The 16,354-nt window shown below is 44.1% G+C and overlaps 1 protein-coding gene across 3 annotated transcripts in view; it reads right to left on the reverse strand.

Annotated features, from left to right (window-relative positions):
- Positions 1-669: 669 nt before the first annotated feature.
- NKAIN4 (sodium/potassium transporting ATPase interacting 4) overlaps positions 670-16,354 on the reverse strand; it is a 50,428-nt gene continuing 34,743 nt past the window's right edge. The window contains exons 5-8 of one of the 3 annotated variants that reach the window (XR_010723288.1): positions 9,425-9,485; positions 6,296-6,380; positions 2,415-2,487; positions 670-1,962 (exon numbers count right to left, since the gene is read on the reverse strand). Coding sequence is in view for 2 of the 3 variants with exons in the window: in XM_066198936.1 (XP_066055033.1) it covers positions 1,953-1,962; positions 6,296-6,380; positions 9,425-9,485 (156 nt within the window). In the remaining variant the exon portion in view is untranslated. The remainder of the gene's footprint in view (positions 1,963-2,414; positions 2,488-6,295; positions 6,381-9,424; positions 9,486-16,354) is intronic. The other 2 variants (XM_066198936.1, XM_066198937.1) reach the window with 2 other exon arrangements.

A 16,354-nucleotide genomic window follows, 5' to 3' on the forward strand; every position in this document is an offset into this window, starting at 1 on the left:
AGATTATTATCAAAATCATATTAAACCCAAAAAGTGTGAAGTCAGTGCTAAATGAGAAAAGGAAAGATTGATTTAGAAAGCCCCAAACAAATGAAAACTTTAATGGGAAAATTTCATTGAATAGAGGATGTGTATTCTTCTTATTTTTGTTTTTCTGCCTCTCCAGGGAACGTCAGGTGGGCAGACAGGAATGAGTGTGATCCAAAAAGAAAGTGAATAAAAGAGAGGCGGAGAAAAGTGTTAACAGTGTGTGCACACTGCTGTGTGTGATCTCAAAATGGAGAGCAGCTTGTGTTTCACTGGTATTTTTTTAACTTAGTAGTGACACAATATTACTAATAAGGGAGGCAGTTGTGTTTTGTTATGCAGAGCTGTAAGGTTTGAGCTTTTTTCTCTGCGGTATTAAACTAGGATGGAACTACTCTGTTTTGCTCAGTCAGAAGCTGTGGCTTTTGGTGGCTAAAAGAATGGGAAAAATACCCTACAGAAAACAATATTTTTCCTTGCAGCTGCACCCAAGCAGAACTCAGGATGTTTGGGTATCTTCTATCTGGAATAGAAGTTTCACAGAAGCAAAAAATACCCTCTCAGTGCTTATACATTTGGGTTTATGAAAGAGGATTTTGCTTCCTGGGCCCTTTAGAATGAGACAAAAAAAAAGCTGCATCATTCTGTCTTTGATTTAGCACTTAATGTTTTTATTTTTTTTAAATTCTTCCCTCACACTTCTCCCTAGCATGGCTTCAAACTTGACCCTTCTGAAAAGCATTTCTCAAAAAAATGCCAAGTAAACCCAAACAAATTAGGCAAGACAACAAGGAATTACAACAGCACTTGAAGTACCAGCCCAAAAATTCCAGGGCTGGCTGACAACTGCTCCTCCTCTGCTTTTGACACTTTACATGCTGGGAGACACAGCTAACAAAACTGACTTGGTTTTGTTCTTTATAATTAATTGCTGCAGCTCATTAATGCAACTTAATTACACTCCCATTCCCCCGTCAGCCCTTTCCCTCCCCTCAAAAAAACCCGTCACAAACAGAACTCCTCCATCAGGATGTTACCATGGAATAGGTGTGGCTCTAGCTGAGGAAGGCAGGTGCAAACCCACCTCTGATCCATGAGGAACTTGGCCTTTTCCAGTGGCCTGCAGCAGGATTCAGCTACGCCAGGGTTAACTGAATGTAGCTGGGCAGACCCAGAGTAAGCTACAGCTGCTCCAAGGATGGCTTGGCTGGTTGAAAGGGGGTGAAGCTGCATGCTGAGTGAGGAGTTGATGGCTGTACTAGTTTTCAGCTGTTGAGCATTACAGGAGTTAGGCCACAGAACCCTGAACTCCAGGACAAATGCCTACTGCCATGTCTACAGAGAACGAGCAAGGGAGTCCTGGACGGGTGGGGACCAAGAAGGGAAAAGTTCTCATCTATAACTTAGAACGCAACAATGCCTAAGTAACTCAGGTGTAAAGAGCCCCCACCTCATTTTACACAGGCAGGGAGGAGATGAGGTTGTGTTAGAGGATTTAGGCTCTGTTCAGAAAAAGGGGAGGAAACTAACTACAGAACATATGGAATGTCCCAGGGAGTCACACAGTGCTTCCTTCTTTCTGGATCCATGGCGAAGGAAGCAGCTCCGACTTCAACTGTAGCTCTTGAGAGAGGCTCTTGGTGAACTTGCTCTGCCAGAGGTCTTTAGGCCTGTGCCATTTCTGGGCCAGTACAGCAGACTGTGGTAGGAAAGGTTCGTCAGGGCACTTGGAGAATTAAAAACCAACCGTGTGGCCGTTCTTCGATGTACATTCATTGCGTTTGAAAAGAAGACAAGGAACAAAAAAATGGAATGGAGTTCACCATCCTGCATTTTCTCTGCCAAAGATCCAGGCCCCAGGGGACTGTTTCCTGCAGCACCTTTGGTGGAGTGCAAGGTTTATCCATCCTCTGGCTCTTCTTCACTTACGCAGGCCTACAAAAGGGGGGAAAAAAGGTGAAGGCGGGATGTGAGTGTGGAGCAAGTACTCAATTGCTTTCTTAATGTAACAGAAATGGTGTGGAAACAATGAGGACAATTTTTTCTTTCCTCTTCTGGAGTTTTAAATATGATTGACTACAGATGAGGAATAGGATTGAGAGCTCAGAAGTAATGTGGTTAAGTAGCCTTCAAGGCTGGAAAGAATGCTACGCATATGTCAGACCTGGATATGCTGCAGTTAGCTCAAGTGTTAGATCTATGGATCCTCAGCATTTGGAGCTGCATAAAATTTGGTTAGGAACTTAGAAAGCTAAGGGTCACCTCTAGGATAAAGGAGCTGCTCGAAATTGCAGTGATGTGCTTTTGGTGTAGGTGCAGCAGGATAAGCAGATCTACTTTTGGAGCCAGCAGTAAAGGTGAGTGAATGCTTTTGGCTGAAACATCACCTCTTACACATGCAGCTTCAGGATGATCAAAAGAGTTTGCAAATTCATGTTGTTTGTTTGGGAAAAAGTCTACCTAGAAAGAGAAGCAGAAGTGTTTTGTTTTGTGTTTTCTCTCTCCTCAGAACAAAGTGGGATTTTTTTTTCCCTGTTTAAGTTTCCTTTGTAAATTATTCTGCTCCGTCAAAGCTTGGAGAAGATAGGTGGGAAAACAATTCATAAGGAGTTTTCCTCCCCCTCGGTCTTATTCCAGTGTTTCAGTCTTGGATTCTGACTTTTTGACTTAATGTTATTTGTGTACTTGTACATATTGGTGTATTGAAGAACCCACTTTAAGCCAGTAAGGGATGATGGTTGTATGGGGACAAGTCCTTTAATGCTCACAGCTGCTTCGTGCCTGTGGCCAGCAGACAGTGCCCCACAAAAGATTGATCAGGGACCATTAGAGTGAGCAATTGCCAACTGCAGCCTCAGATCCCTCAATTAACCAATACCTCCTGTTGCAGCTCTGTCAATACTGAGGTCTCCATCTGATAAAAGTCACACCCTGTGTTAACACAGGGCCCTTTCCACTGGTAGATCTGAGGAAAGGAAAGTCCATAAAATCTGGCTACACGGCTCAAATTAAAGCTCTGGAGCCCCTCATGTGATGTAGTGCTTGAGGTGCCAGATGACGGTCCAGGGCTGGAGCCTCACAAAGGTGCAATTCACTGCTTGGCCTTAAAAACACAGTCTTGCAAGGCAGGAAGATCCAGTGCTTGTCCCTGAACCTTTTAAATAAACAGAGGGCACCTCCTGTCATCCAGCAGGTTCTTGATTTAGCACTACCCTGTGCACAAGATCATGCTTTGAGGCTATTCTGCTTTATAATTGAGATTGCACAGTGCTGCTTTCCGAAACAAATTCAGAGAGTGATGTCAGAAAACTGAAAGGATTCAGCAGGCAGGAGCTGCTGACAAATGCTCAGGATGCTCTGGGTACTTGGCAGGTAGTGCAGGGGCTTGGAGAGAACAGCTTGAGTGAGAAATGTCAAAGCTGGCTTGGCCAGCACTTCCACAGTTATTGGTGCAAAAATGCTCTTTTGCCTCAGGTGATAAGAATTCTGTTACTAGAAATGAACAAACAGGAAGAAAAGCAACCTAGAGCTGAGGTCCTGTCCTGTGCAGCACAAGGGGGGCCAGCAGACACAACCTGAAATTGTGTATCAGTTCAGGGAGGAGAAAGAGTTCAACACTTTCTTCCTAAAAACTCACTGGAAATACTCTCAGGTTTAGCCTCAGGTGAGCAACTTTGTCTTTCCAGAAGTGATTTACCATCCTTTGGATAAGTACTTTGTCACAGAAACTCAGGCAGTGAAGACTTTAAAATGTCCTCTATCAAGAGTGCTAATATATTATTATTAAATAATTAGTGTGGTGCCTTGATTGGTAATCAGCAGTGAGATTGAGGGTAATTCTTCTGCACCGTTAAACTTCCAGAACTTTTTTTTTCATGATAATTTGAGCCCCTTTTACTTGAGGTTGTGACTTCAAGCAGTAACTATCACAACCAAACTCCACTGGAGTCAGGAAAATGTGGAGCAAAAGCAGTTGTGGAACCTGAAACAAAAATAACTTTATTTTTAGAATACCATTGTTGCTGTGCGAGTGTTCAAGGTGTGAATTGACATGGGCACTCTTAGATCTTGCCTTTGTAAACAACAGTTACAAAATGACGGTTGATTGTTGTTGCTGGCTTTTTTTAAAAGAGAAAAATAACACCTGACTTGAAAAAATTGTGAGGTTTTCCACTAACTGGAGGCACGCAGCTGAGATCAGGGAGATCATTGAAATAAAGCTGGGACATAACTGGATTATGGTGTGGAAGCGCCTATTATCAGTAACAGTTTGGGAGGTGTTTTTTTTCCTCCTAGCAGGAGGCAAAGGTATTTAGGAACTTCTTTCAGTCTGTGGCTGGAAGCTGAAGGCCAGAGCTGGGGTGCACAGTTTGAAAACTGAATTTGGCAGCTCATGTCATTGTTCTGTGGGCTCTCAGATCTCTAAAAACTCAGGAATTCAGAGATATGAAGAAGAGAGACTAGAGAAAAATGCAGGAAAGGACACAGTGGGAGGAAAGTGTGATCTCATCAGAGAAGGATAGGTAACACTGGAGTGAACAGGATAATTCCATTAGGGAATGAAGGAAGTGATCCTGTCAGAGAAGTGTGGCAGCCCAGAAAATGCATCTGACTGCAGACAAGGGGGTGATGCCACCCTAAAATGGAAGTTCCTGCTTGCAATCAGCTCCAAGTGATCAGTTGTAAAATAAATTTGGTTTCATTCAGCATTTCCATCAACAGAAAGGAGTTCAAACCAGAAAGCTCATGTTCCTGATCCTTAGCTCTTCTGAAAAATTAAATTTCAAGTAAGTTGGATGTACCTGTTGTTTTGCATCTTCTTGAACAAGATGTAAAAAAAACCAAAAAAGGCCTTCAAGTCATCACTAAATGATTTTCACAGCAGGACAAGGGCACCTGGCAGTCAGTGCCCCAGCCTGCAACACTCCATGGCACCATAACCTGGGAATTCATTATCCCTTTGTCCCTTTGCTCCCATTCACACACATGGAAAAAAGGCAACAGGCTGAAACAAATAAACAAAAATTGCTATTTGGAGGCTGCTGAAATTTATAGAGGGTCACATTATCTACAGCTCAGCAGCTGTTCTCACCTCCTGTTAGCCTAAAAGAAATATTATTTTGTGCTGGCAGAAAATATCAACAGAGAAGCGACGGGCTAAAGAACAGGAGGGAGGAACAACAAAATTATCTGAGGACTTGAGCAGCAGCTTCCCCTCTTACTGAGACCCTAAAAGAAAGTTTTACACTGCTAACTTCTCTTCATGTTACAATCTCCCCCCGTAGGAATCTTCATTTAGAAGTGACAGCTTCTTTCACAAGCCGAACTGGTCATTTTAAGAAAAAAGCAGCCCAAATCCTGTACTGTAAAAATGTGATGCTTCTTCAGCACACTGCTGCATCCAGCTAGTAAATCAGGGAGCTGCTTAAAGCTGCACAGTTTCTGCAGACTATGAGAAATTCCACCCCGCTGTGACAAAATGAGAGAGAAATCAATATTTAATCTCCTGTAGCATCTCTTGTAACAACACTATAGAACCCCCAAAGTTACAGGGAATTCAATGGCTTTGCAAAAATTACTTGTATTCTTGATCTTGTGCTGCAGTGACAAAGTGGGCAGTAAGTCCTTATGAAATTAGAGGGGCACATCAACCAATCCACCTCAGGGAAGTTTTTCTTCCCTCAGCCCCACTCTTTCCCACCATCCTTACATCCTTCTTTTTGGCAGGAGCCTGGTAACATTGTTCCTGAAAAACAGCCTCCCTCAGCAGCTGCTGTGAAAAACTTCCACGTGTTGAACTGCCGCTTGCAGATCAATTTAAAGAATATAAAATCAGATCTCATTGCTGCTTTGAACAGACAGAACTGGCCTTTGTGTTTGAGAATATCATTAAGAACCAGCTTTTAAGTGGACAGAGTGAAATTGTGATCTTGTGCCTCAGAGGGCAGAAATGGGAATCCAACAGTGGCCCTTCATTATTGGTATGAGAGAAGCTGCTGAGAACAACCCCCCTTTCTGCTCTCAGCTGAACTCTTGGGCTGCCCCACACATGCAAGGCTCAATTCTTGGAGGCAACAGAATTTAAAATAATTCTGGAGCTGAGAAAGGGCAGCTTCAACCCTTCTGGTGTTAATTTCTTCCATGCCTGAAAAGCCTGTTGGGAAAAGCAACCTGCAAGGAAGAAAAACCCCTGTGGTTTTTTTCATGTGGTACCCTTGACCCATGAAACCAAGAACAGGTGGAGTCTCTTAGCACAGATGATACTTACAGGTATGTCTGCTTGAACAAAAGGTTGGTGGGTTTTTCATTGACATGGTAGAGTGGAAATGGATCAAATCCACCAATGAAATCAACTGAAAAAAAATCGAAACTCAAATAAACAAACAAACATGGCCAGAAAGTTGGAAGGAAATGAAAGAAAGGCTTGGTGCATGTCATGGCATAAAACACAAAAAATTAATGACAGAACAGAAAAGTGATTTTTTTCAGGTATGGATTTCTGGGATATCCTGGGATGCGTGAGCGAGCCAAAGAGGAGATTCCAGCTAACACAAAACTTAAAGCAGAGCTAACAAAAGGCTCTAGAAAAGCCTCCCTGGGTACTTCCACCAGGCTCTGACCGTACGTGAGAGGAGCAGACAAAGCCAGAGCCGAGGGGAAGAAGCTGAGGAACAGCTCCTGAGCGAATGCCAGGGAGAAGTTGGCAGCACAACCCTCCCCATGAAGGTCACACAGTGAAGTGGGAATTTTCTTGCCCCACTTGTCTTTCCTGCAAGACAACGGCAGCTTTGGAAAACTGCAACCACCTCATTATCTCCAGCTCTGGTATTTTTCGCATCCCCTCTGCCAACTCAATTTCTTTTAACTGCCCAGGGATGGGAACAATGCTTCCCTTCTCCAGCGCCCACGGAGGGGCAGCGTAACTCAGCAGGGACAGCTCTAAGTGACAATTCCCTCAGTAACCAGGGAAGAATTTTCCAAGGCTGTCTCAGCTCCCCGGACTTCAGGCCAAGCTGGCCAGCAGAGTCAGGGCAGGAGGGGTGTGGGGTGCTCTGATTTGTGACTGACCTCTCAGGCCTTGCAAAACCCCTTAAAACAGACCCAATTTGGATCGTTTCTGGTGCCAAGTTAGTACATTTTGTATGGAAGCGTGAAAACCATCCTGTCCAACTGCCATTAAAAAAAAAAAATGGAGAGTTTTATTAACTATTTAAGTGCCTGTTTATTTTTCTTTCCTGAAGGTGGCACTATTATTTTAAATTTAAGCTGAAGAGGTTTGAGTGTTTTGCTGATCAAATAATGGAAAAAATATTTACTAATATATTGGATGTGAAAAAACCCAAACTTCTTAAAATATATTTAGAAACCTAAGGACAACAGACTCTGCCAGATTCCATTTTGATGGAGAGCTTCATGCTGGTACTGTGATTTTGGGATAACTGATAGGTAATGCGTGAAATCTCTAGAGGTTCTAAGTTAATTGTGGGGATAATTCCCAAATAGTTTCAGTGAAACTTTACCTTTTCTCGGCCACTTTTGAAAGCACTTGAGTATTCCAAAATCAAAACAGGCTGCCATTTAAAAATCCCCAAGACATTAACTTTATTACCTCAGTTGTGGAATGCCTAAATTGGGAAACTTTAAAGAACTGCAATTTTCAGTAACTATCGAGTGCCTTGAACAAACACAAGTCTTATCAGCTGAACATGCAAGCATGAGGGCACTCAAAATCCTAGACACTTTAACAACAAAAAAAAATCTTAAGCGTGGTTCCTTGTGATTCAATACATTGCATTAGCACATCTAAAATATTCTTGCCCACAATTCAGCATTAGTAGGTCCCTACTGCTGTGTTTTCTCATGAAAATCACGTTAGCATGAGCTTCCTGATTAATGTGCCTCAGCACTTATAATTACTTCATGCTGCATATCAAAGCAACATTTAAAGGAAACCACAAATGGAAGAGAAAATTAAAACGCAGCTCAAATTTATTCAGGTCACTGGAAGGATCTACCCCTGTGAGTGTGAAATATTGATGGTTTGTCATTGTTAATTATTCAAGCTGGCATTTTAACTCCAAGCTGGGAAACTGGGAGGGAAAGTGAATTTGTTAGTGGGGAAAAAAAATACATATCCTGAAATTACCAGCTCTGTGTTTCCTAGATAAAGCTTCCTTCCATGTTGTTGCCTCTCCTAACAGATCCCTACTATAAAAATGAGTTCTGTCAAGTTATTGCTTTACAACATTCAGCAGGGGCTCAGAACTGGAGCTATTTAGCTAATAGAAGAGCTATAGCCTAATTTAAAATATATTACTATAATGTAGCACCTTCTCTAAGTGCACTGCCAAGCTCGAAAGAAATGATCAATAAAGCCAGGAGAATGAGTTCAGCCAGGAAGGAAGGAAGAAAAAAAACATAAGGACAAGGCAGATAAGTAATGCATCTCCTCTCGCTCCTATGAAAACACATTCTTCACATACTTTCAAATATTCAGTTCAAAGCTGTTGTTTTCCAGCTCTCCTCCATGCCAGCTGCTCTTTCAAACAACAAAGCTGCTGGCACAAACCTAATCAATGCCTTAAAAGAATTGACACTTCGATGTAAAACCTTTGGATGAGATCCTCTGCTGGAGTAAACTGGCTTAGACCCAACACATTGCCAAAACAAATCCAACTTTGCATTTACTTTAACTCTATGCATCCATCTTTCTGTTTGTAAAATTATTGGTCTCGAAGGGTGTTTTAGAGGGACAGAGCAATCCATGAGCAGGTGGGTACCTGCACAGGCCCCACAAAGCTGTGAGTCTTTCCCCTGACACGGGTCACAGTGACTGGCTGTCACTGAAGAGATTTGTGTCCCCAACACGAGGGAGCTGGCTCCTTCCTCCTCGTAATTCAAACACAGCACTTCCTCTGCTCTTAAATTAAGTGGTCAGATTGGTTCTTGGCAAGAACTCTCATGATCTGCTTCATCCTCAGCTTGTGGCACATGAGGCTCAGCAGGTCTCCCACTTGAGCCCTGGGCTGAAAGCTTTGTTGTAGGTGCTTTTAATCACAGCAGTAATATTTCAGAACCATTATTCTCAGGCTGTATGAGCCTGAGAACAGAAGCAGCTGCCCAGTTTCTCTAAAGCTAAGTCCAGCTGAGAAGCCAAAACCAAGCTCTTTTTGTGTCCTAAGTGTAGCAGAAATACAGAATCTAACACAGAGTGACACGGGGGAAAAAAACCCTCACAGTAAAAATAGCTGATCCTTGAAGGGTAATTAGAGCCATAACACACAGAGGCAGAGAAGGAAAGAAGTCTGATGGCAGCTCAGTCCTGACAGACAAACATCTGAGAGGGAAATAAAATTTACTAAAACCTTCGCCAAGGGATCTGTTGATAAATACTTACAGCTGTCTTCTTCTTCTGTAAAAACACTAACCACGTAACAGGCATACACAAAGCCCACCAGCTGGAAAAGAGAGAGGATAAATCATTTTAGCATCAGCCAGTGTGAGCCTGGTCAGAACCCACTGGGCACAACTTCAACAAGCACTATTTACACTCAGCTTGGCAGCATTTCTGTAACTGTGGAGCCAAGTCGTATTTGCTGCAGGCAGGGGGGCAGGTGTGGGTGTCAGGGAAGGCACTGATGGAACACACCCAAAACTCGAGAAGGAAAACTTGCAAGACCCACCCTCACCTTCAGAGTAGCACCTTCAGTTGCCTGAATGATTGGCAAGGACATGCGCTGGCTTTGTTGAAACTGCAACTGCTGTGCTAAGCTAACTCTCTGTAGGAAGTGATGGAGATACAGGAGGGAACCTTGTGGGACAGACAACAATGTCCAGGAGACACAGAGTTTCAATGACAAGAACTCATCAGCTCAGCACTCCTGTCACATGGGGTAAATTACCAATTAGAGGTGAGTAGTTTTTATGCAGATGAGATAGAAAATTAGTTAACCATAAGAATGGTGCTGTACTGGCAGAGATGCTCAGAGACACCAAAACCTTTAGTAACTCAATGGTTTCTAGAAGCTCTAAAGCATCAGAGCTGCCTCCTTCACGCTCGCTATCAAGGTGCTCCTCAGCCCAAACAGAGAAACAAACTCCTGGTACTATGGGAGTTAAGCATTCCAGATGCAGCAGGGTCTTATTTTGCTTTGCCTTCTTCTTGTTAATCAAATATCCTCTCCATCCTTCATTTTACATCTTTACATAACACTCCACTTAGCGAGATCTTGGTTGACAGTAACTGTGTTAGTAAAGTTATTGTGAGGCATAATTGTTTTCCACTGTGAACTCAATTCTTGGGAACAAGAGTCAGCCTGTAACACACAGTGACTCACTCCAAGTGGAGACAGGATGATGCATGCGAAGGCTTGAAAAGTAGAGTCCATTCATTTTTAATATGACAGAAAAATACATCACACCCGAAAACAAAAGGCAAGATAATGAGATTTCTGCTGGGGAGCTATACAATGTTTGTGGTTTCTCCAGCCCTCCCTGACAAAACATGCCTTGTTGGGAGGAAATGGAATGTTTTTGTGGCATCGCTAAACCCTGCTTTTCCTTGAAGGTTTTTCTGTAATCATCTGAAAGAGAAGGCAGCTCACTCCTTTCCTCTTGGGTGAGCCTTATGGGAGCACATCCCAGAACCTCAGTGGAGGAAGGGCAGCTCTGAGGACTCCCTCATTCCTCTGCTGGGCATTTCTGAAACCAAGGCTGCTTCAGACTAAGCTCCTTGAGCTACAGGGAAACATGAATCCTCTGGCCACATGCAATGGCCAGTCCAATTGTACCTGCTGCCTTTTAGAATTGTCTCAGAATAGAACTATCACTGTTTAAGGCAGACAAATCAAAACCAAACAGAGCATCAGATTTTTCCTTTCTCCTATTGCTTGTACTGTAATGCAATAAAACCTGGAAATTGTTTGGGTTTTTTTTCCTGAAGTTTGTGGCAGGTTTTGGGCAGGTCAGAGTAACAAAGCTGTGGAGGGGTCTGGAGCACAGAAGAGTTTGATGAGGAATGGCTGAGGGGACTCAGGAGAAAAGAAGGCTGAGGAAGGACTTTAATGCTCCCTGTGACTCCCTGGAAGGAAGTTTTAGCCAGGTAAGGGTCGCTCTCTTCTCCAAAGAAACAAGCAGACAACAGGAAATGGCCTCAAGTTGTGCCAGGGGAGCTTTAGATTGGATGTTGGGGAATATTTTATAATTAAAAGAGTTATCCAGCCCAGGCACAGGCTGCCCAGGGCAGTGGTGGAGTCACCATCCCTGGAGAGATTTAAAAGACAAGCAGATGTGGCACTCGGGGACAGGTTTAGTGGAGGGCTTGGCAGCGCTGGGGGAGCTCCCTGGTCTCGGACACTTTCCCACCCCAAAGGGCCGCAGGACTCCCGGCCCGGCTCTGGCCGTGGTGCTGAAGCCCCGGGGCCGCTCCCCGCAGCCGGGACACACCCGCTCATCCCCGGGCTGCGGGATCTGAACCAGATGCTTTTGGGAAAACATGGGTGCTTCCTGCACGTCCCCGCACCCCAAGAGACGTCCAACCACCCTTCTGCACACCCTGATCTCCAGCATAAAGGCATTTGAACCCAAGTAACAAATTCGGGGTGTGCTCACACACATCCTCTGTACTTGCTCGAGCATTTTTAGAGTTGCAAGATCCAGCCTCTTACATCGGGCCAAATCACGCAATTTACACACACAAATATCCAGGCAGGAAAGATGCATCCTGAATACACACCCTGATTCCAAAGGAACTCTAGGACGGTTTTCTCCCTCCCCAGATTTCCTATCACCTCTCAGAGTGGGAACTTTGGGTTAACAGCCATGCCAAGTGGCAGCCCAAAATCCACTCACCATTATTATGCTCTATAACACGTAGACACAAATCTTATGTGGTACCTGTGTCAGGAAACTCCTGATAGAATTAACAATGAAAATGATTTACCTACCCAGTTTAGGAGCAGAGTTGGGAGCAATTATCAGCTGTACTGTCACAGCAAACTTGATAAAGCTCTGGACATTTTTCACGGTTCAGAAGCACCAAGCAATGTGATTGACTTGGGAAGTTTGTTTTGCACAGAAATTAATGCCCCATAACCCTCAACCATCACTCTGCTCACCCCATACATTTCTCACTTTACGACTAAGGTGACTTTTTGCATTCAGAAAAACAACCCAACCAATCAAAAACTAGTGAATTAAGTGAACTTCCCTAAATCTCGAATTCCAGCTTCACTGGAGTGGAGGGTTTTCTCTTTTGATTCCTTCCATCTTCTGGCTTTGTTTCAAAATCATCTGCTTAGTGTTTAAAATTTACTTTTTATTGACTTTATAATCCATTCCTTCTTTAGATGCGTTTCAGCATTTCAAAAATTGCTTAATCAATGGAAATTTTTATTCAAAGAAGTTTTGTCTTGTGATCTGGCCAGAACACGAGAGTTTCAGTGGCAAGGGGGGAAGAGACGTACAACATAAATATGAATTCCAGGTTTTTGTGTGCTGACCTAAACTGTAATTACATACTCTAAAGGATTCATCTGTAATTAAATAACCTCAAATTAAATAATCCCAAGGGTTAACTGAACTCACAGGAATCCCCATGCCTCACCTTTGGAATAAATTATGAATAGAGCTAAGGAGGAGAAATGCTGCTCCTATTGTCCAGTCTTTCCCCTAGAAGAGTCTGCTGGAGTGTGGAATGAGCAGACTCCAAGAAACACCAGAAATTCCCTTCCAATTGCATCTTTGATAACGATGTGTCCAGCCCCCAAACATCACCCAGTTTATCAGCAATTAACACAGAACAGGAAGCTTCACACAAGTCAACAATTTGGAATAATTTCACCCTTGCTCCTGCTGATTTCAATACAAAGGAGGGGTTTAAGCTCTGTATCCCAGGGAAATACCAACAATTCCTGGATCTTTGCAAATTACATCGGGCAGGTGGAAGAGGAGGGGAAATGTCAGCGATGTAAAATGACACTAAGCCACTGCTCTAATTCCCCAAAGAATGTTCTAGGGCTTTAGCCCCTGCTGCTGTTTCTCTGCTTGTTCTGCATGTGCAGTACCAGCTTTCTCCAAGCTGCAGAAGGATCCGATTAAACTTTTTATTAGGAACACATGTTGAGGGCAGGTGTGTTCTGTCAGCCTGGGAACGCACACGCTGCCCCGCAAGAGAGGATGGAGCTGGGGTGCCCCAAGCACTCTGCAGGCAATCAGGGTGGGAAAGACTAGAAGAGACAAGTGTGCCCCAAGGGAATGAGGGAAATATATGTCTGAGCATCCCCCTGCCCCTCAGTCCTCTGAAGTTAACTTTTTAACAGAGAGTTGAAAAAATGCTCATAAAACAGCAGCGTTGAGTGAAGGCGCTGGAGCCAGAAGGAGGAAATTAGAGAAAAACATGGAGAAAGGGACCAGCTGGCTGCAAGTGTGCAAAATACGCAAAGGATGGGAAGGCAAATTTTAGGAGGTGTTACTGTTACTCGTGTAAGACCTTAGCTGTAGTCTACCTCTGTCCTAGTGAAGATTCTCCAACTCTTCTCTCAATAGACAAACTTGCCACTGCTTTTTCCACCACAGAGAATAGGTGCAAAGTCTCTTCTTTCAGGGAGATGCCTTCTAGGCTTCACTTCTAATCAGTGCTAATGAAAGGTGCACACTGGCATCAGTGCAAGAAGGGAAGCCTGCTATGAGAAAGCAAAAATCCAGCTTGTGAAAGAGCTATTGTGACCAGATAGCCAAAGAGAGGCAATCAAAATCCTTTAATTCCTTGACCTTCTTTACTCTTTGGATGCAATTACAACCACTGAAAATCTACCTTCTGCCAAGAGAGCAAGGCATTCTCTTGTACACTGGTTCTCACATAACATCTGCTGTCAAGGCTTGCCTTGCTGCCTCCCTGGGAACCTTCCAACCTGTCAGTCTGAGTGAAAACAACAGATAGGCAGGCAGCGAGTTCTGCCGGCTGGGAAGACATTTCCAATTTCTACCCCTTTCAGTGCAGCCTCAGGAAAAGCCCAACCCTCCCCACTCCCAGAAGTACCATATGGAGAGCCCAGAGCTATGCCAGGTATTTCAGAGCTGGGAATCGCTCCTCTCCCTGCTGGCTGGAGAGCTGGGGACGTGCAGGATGAATCCTTGCTAAGGCAAAAGCAAAGCAGATTCTTATCTTGACAAAGGAGTTGCTGCTGCATTTCCTACCTGGGTTGGTAGGATTATCTTTGCAGTTCATTTCTATACCAGGACAGACTTTTAGATGTTGCCACAATGAGCTTTTACCTCCCATGTGTTTTGTGCTAAAGCATTGAGAAAGATTTTCATACTGGGCCCTAGAGCAACTTGTATCATGTGTGGTGACTAATATGCCCAAGTTTGATTGCATTCCAGATTAAAGGAATTGCTTTTGCCTTCAAGGAGTACAGACAAGCTCTGAGCAGAAGCAGACTGAGACCTTATGTATCCTCAAATGTATGCCCAGGAGCAGGATGATATAATCAGCAGGAGTCAAGCTGACAGCCAACACTGTGCTCACCATATGGGTCCAGGTTTGCTCTCCCTCTCCTTTGGCATGCAAGACTGAATTCAGGGAGCCTTGCCCCAAGTACACAACCCTGCAGTACAGTCCCGCAGTAATCCCAAGGAATTGGAACTTCCAGGAAAAAAGAAAATAATAATAAAAAAAAAAAAAAAATAAAGTGCTCACAGTTGGGCACTGCCTATTCAACCAGCGTGGATTTCACAGTGCTGCATCCGGGGTGAAAACCAAACCGAGCAGAACAAACCCCCTCACCCCACAACTTCTAAAAACCATCAGACAAAGCAAAACCAAACTACTGAGAGCACAATTTTGCTGTCCCTTGCCCTTCCTAACAGGGAACTGACTATTCTGGTCTCAGCCAAGGAGGGAACTAGGTCACGTCTCTTGCTGCATCCCCTGAGCCTTCAAGTTGCTGGTTGTGTTTTTGTGCTATTGATCTGTGTCCCTGCCTGTCTGCAGCACTGTACCTGCCAGCACTCTGGGGACAGCTGCCCGTAATAAAACCTGCCTCAAAGTGAGATAAAGAGAACAGAAAGAGATACTGGCGGGGATCAAAGAGTTTGACCCTCAGAGAGTAAAAAGGGAGAGAACTGGCTGACTGCTTCCAGGCAAGGTCTGAGGGAGAAAGACTTGTTTTTTGCCTGACCTCAAAGAACAGGGGAAAAGCTCCATTTCTCCCACTACTTGACAAAATTACATGAGCATTTCAGAGGCAGCAGCAGCTACAGACCTGGGGCTTCAATACTCTGCTTTTATTAGAGGACAAGTAGAAATTTAGTTCACTGCATAGCTCAGCCCATATGGGTTTCTTGCCTACAATTATTTCCAGCCCCACTTCCAGGGTTTAGGACTCAAAAATTTATTGCACCTTAAAAGATGAGAAAGAGAGAAAAAGCATTTCCCTAAATCCTGTTTTGTCTTATATTTCCCTCCTGCCTCCCCATCTGGCCCTTTGTGGTGTTCTGCAGATACACAGAGGATATTGTCATGTGCCTTTGGGAAGAAGCAAAGGAAAAGCCACTGCCAAAGACAGAGTTCTATATATCAGGGAGATCACTTAGCCCAGGGCCACGTGCCTAAGTCAGTAAGCTGCCAAAAACCAAATATCTACTCCAAACAAACTCAGGACCATTTGTTGGCTCAACCTCTAGCCTAGGGCACAGGGGCTGTGCCAGCTTAGGAGCTCAGGAAGGAAGCTAAGAGTGAGAAACCTCTGTGCTTTAAAAAGGGATATTTTGACTGCAAAGTCTGCCCCTTGTTTCACCAAACTCAGGTACAGCACCAGTCCTGTTCTCCCTAAAATCCCTCTCTAAAAGACACCAGGTTTCCTCCTGGACACACAGGTTTGCCTTTCTCCCACACAGGCACGGAAGCAGCTCACAGACAGACTCATGCAGATCATTTGCCCCGAAGGAGAACTGACAGAATATTAACAGCCAGCACACGTGCCAGGGAGCCCATCCAACTCAGGAAACAGCAGCTTCTCCCTCTGCCTCTTCTCTGTGACATGGCAAGAAAGGATCCTGAACCTTCCCCCCTCCCTCCAGTTCACTGGGTCACACAGACCATCCCAGCTAATAGGAAATGCAGGATCAGGACAGTAGGAAGCTGCATCAAAAACGTGCAGAGAAGTATGTGGCACTCCAGAAACTTGGAAAAATCTCTATTTGTTATCCTTCAGCATTTAAACAGGGCAAGTCACTTTTCTTTTTATAGCCAAAATGTGAATGGTTCCCCAGTTCACGTTTGTAACTAAAGCCATTTAACCCCAAAGTAACAAGCCAAAGCAGATTA

This window comes from Chamaea fasciata, unplaced genomic scaffold, assembly GCF_029207755.1.
Source record: "Chamaea fasciata isolate MVZ Bird 193981 ecotype frontalis unplaced genomic scaffold, bChaFas1.0.hap1 SCAF_17, whole genome shotgun sequence".
NCBI classification, from domain to species: Eukaryota; Metazoa; Chordata; class Aves; order Passeriformes; family Sylviidae; genus Chamaea; species Chamaea fasciata.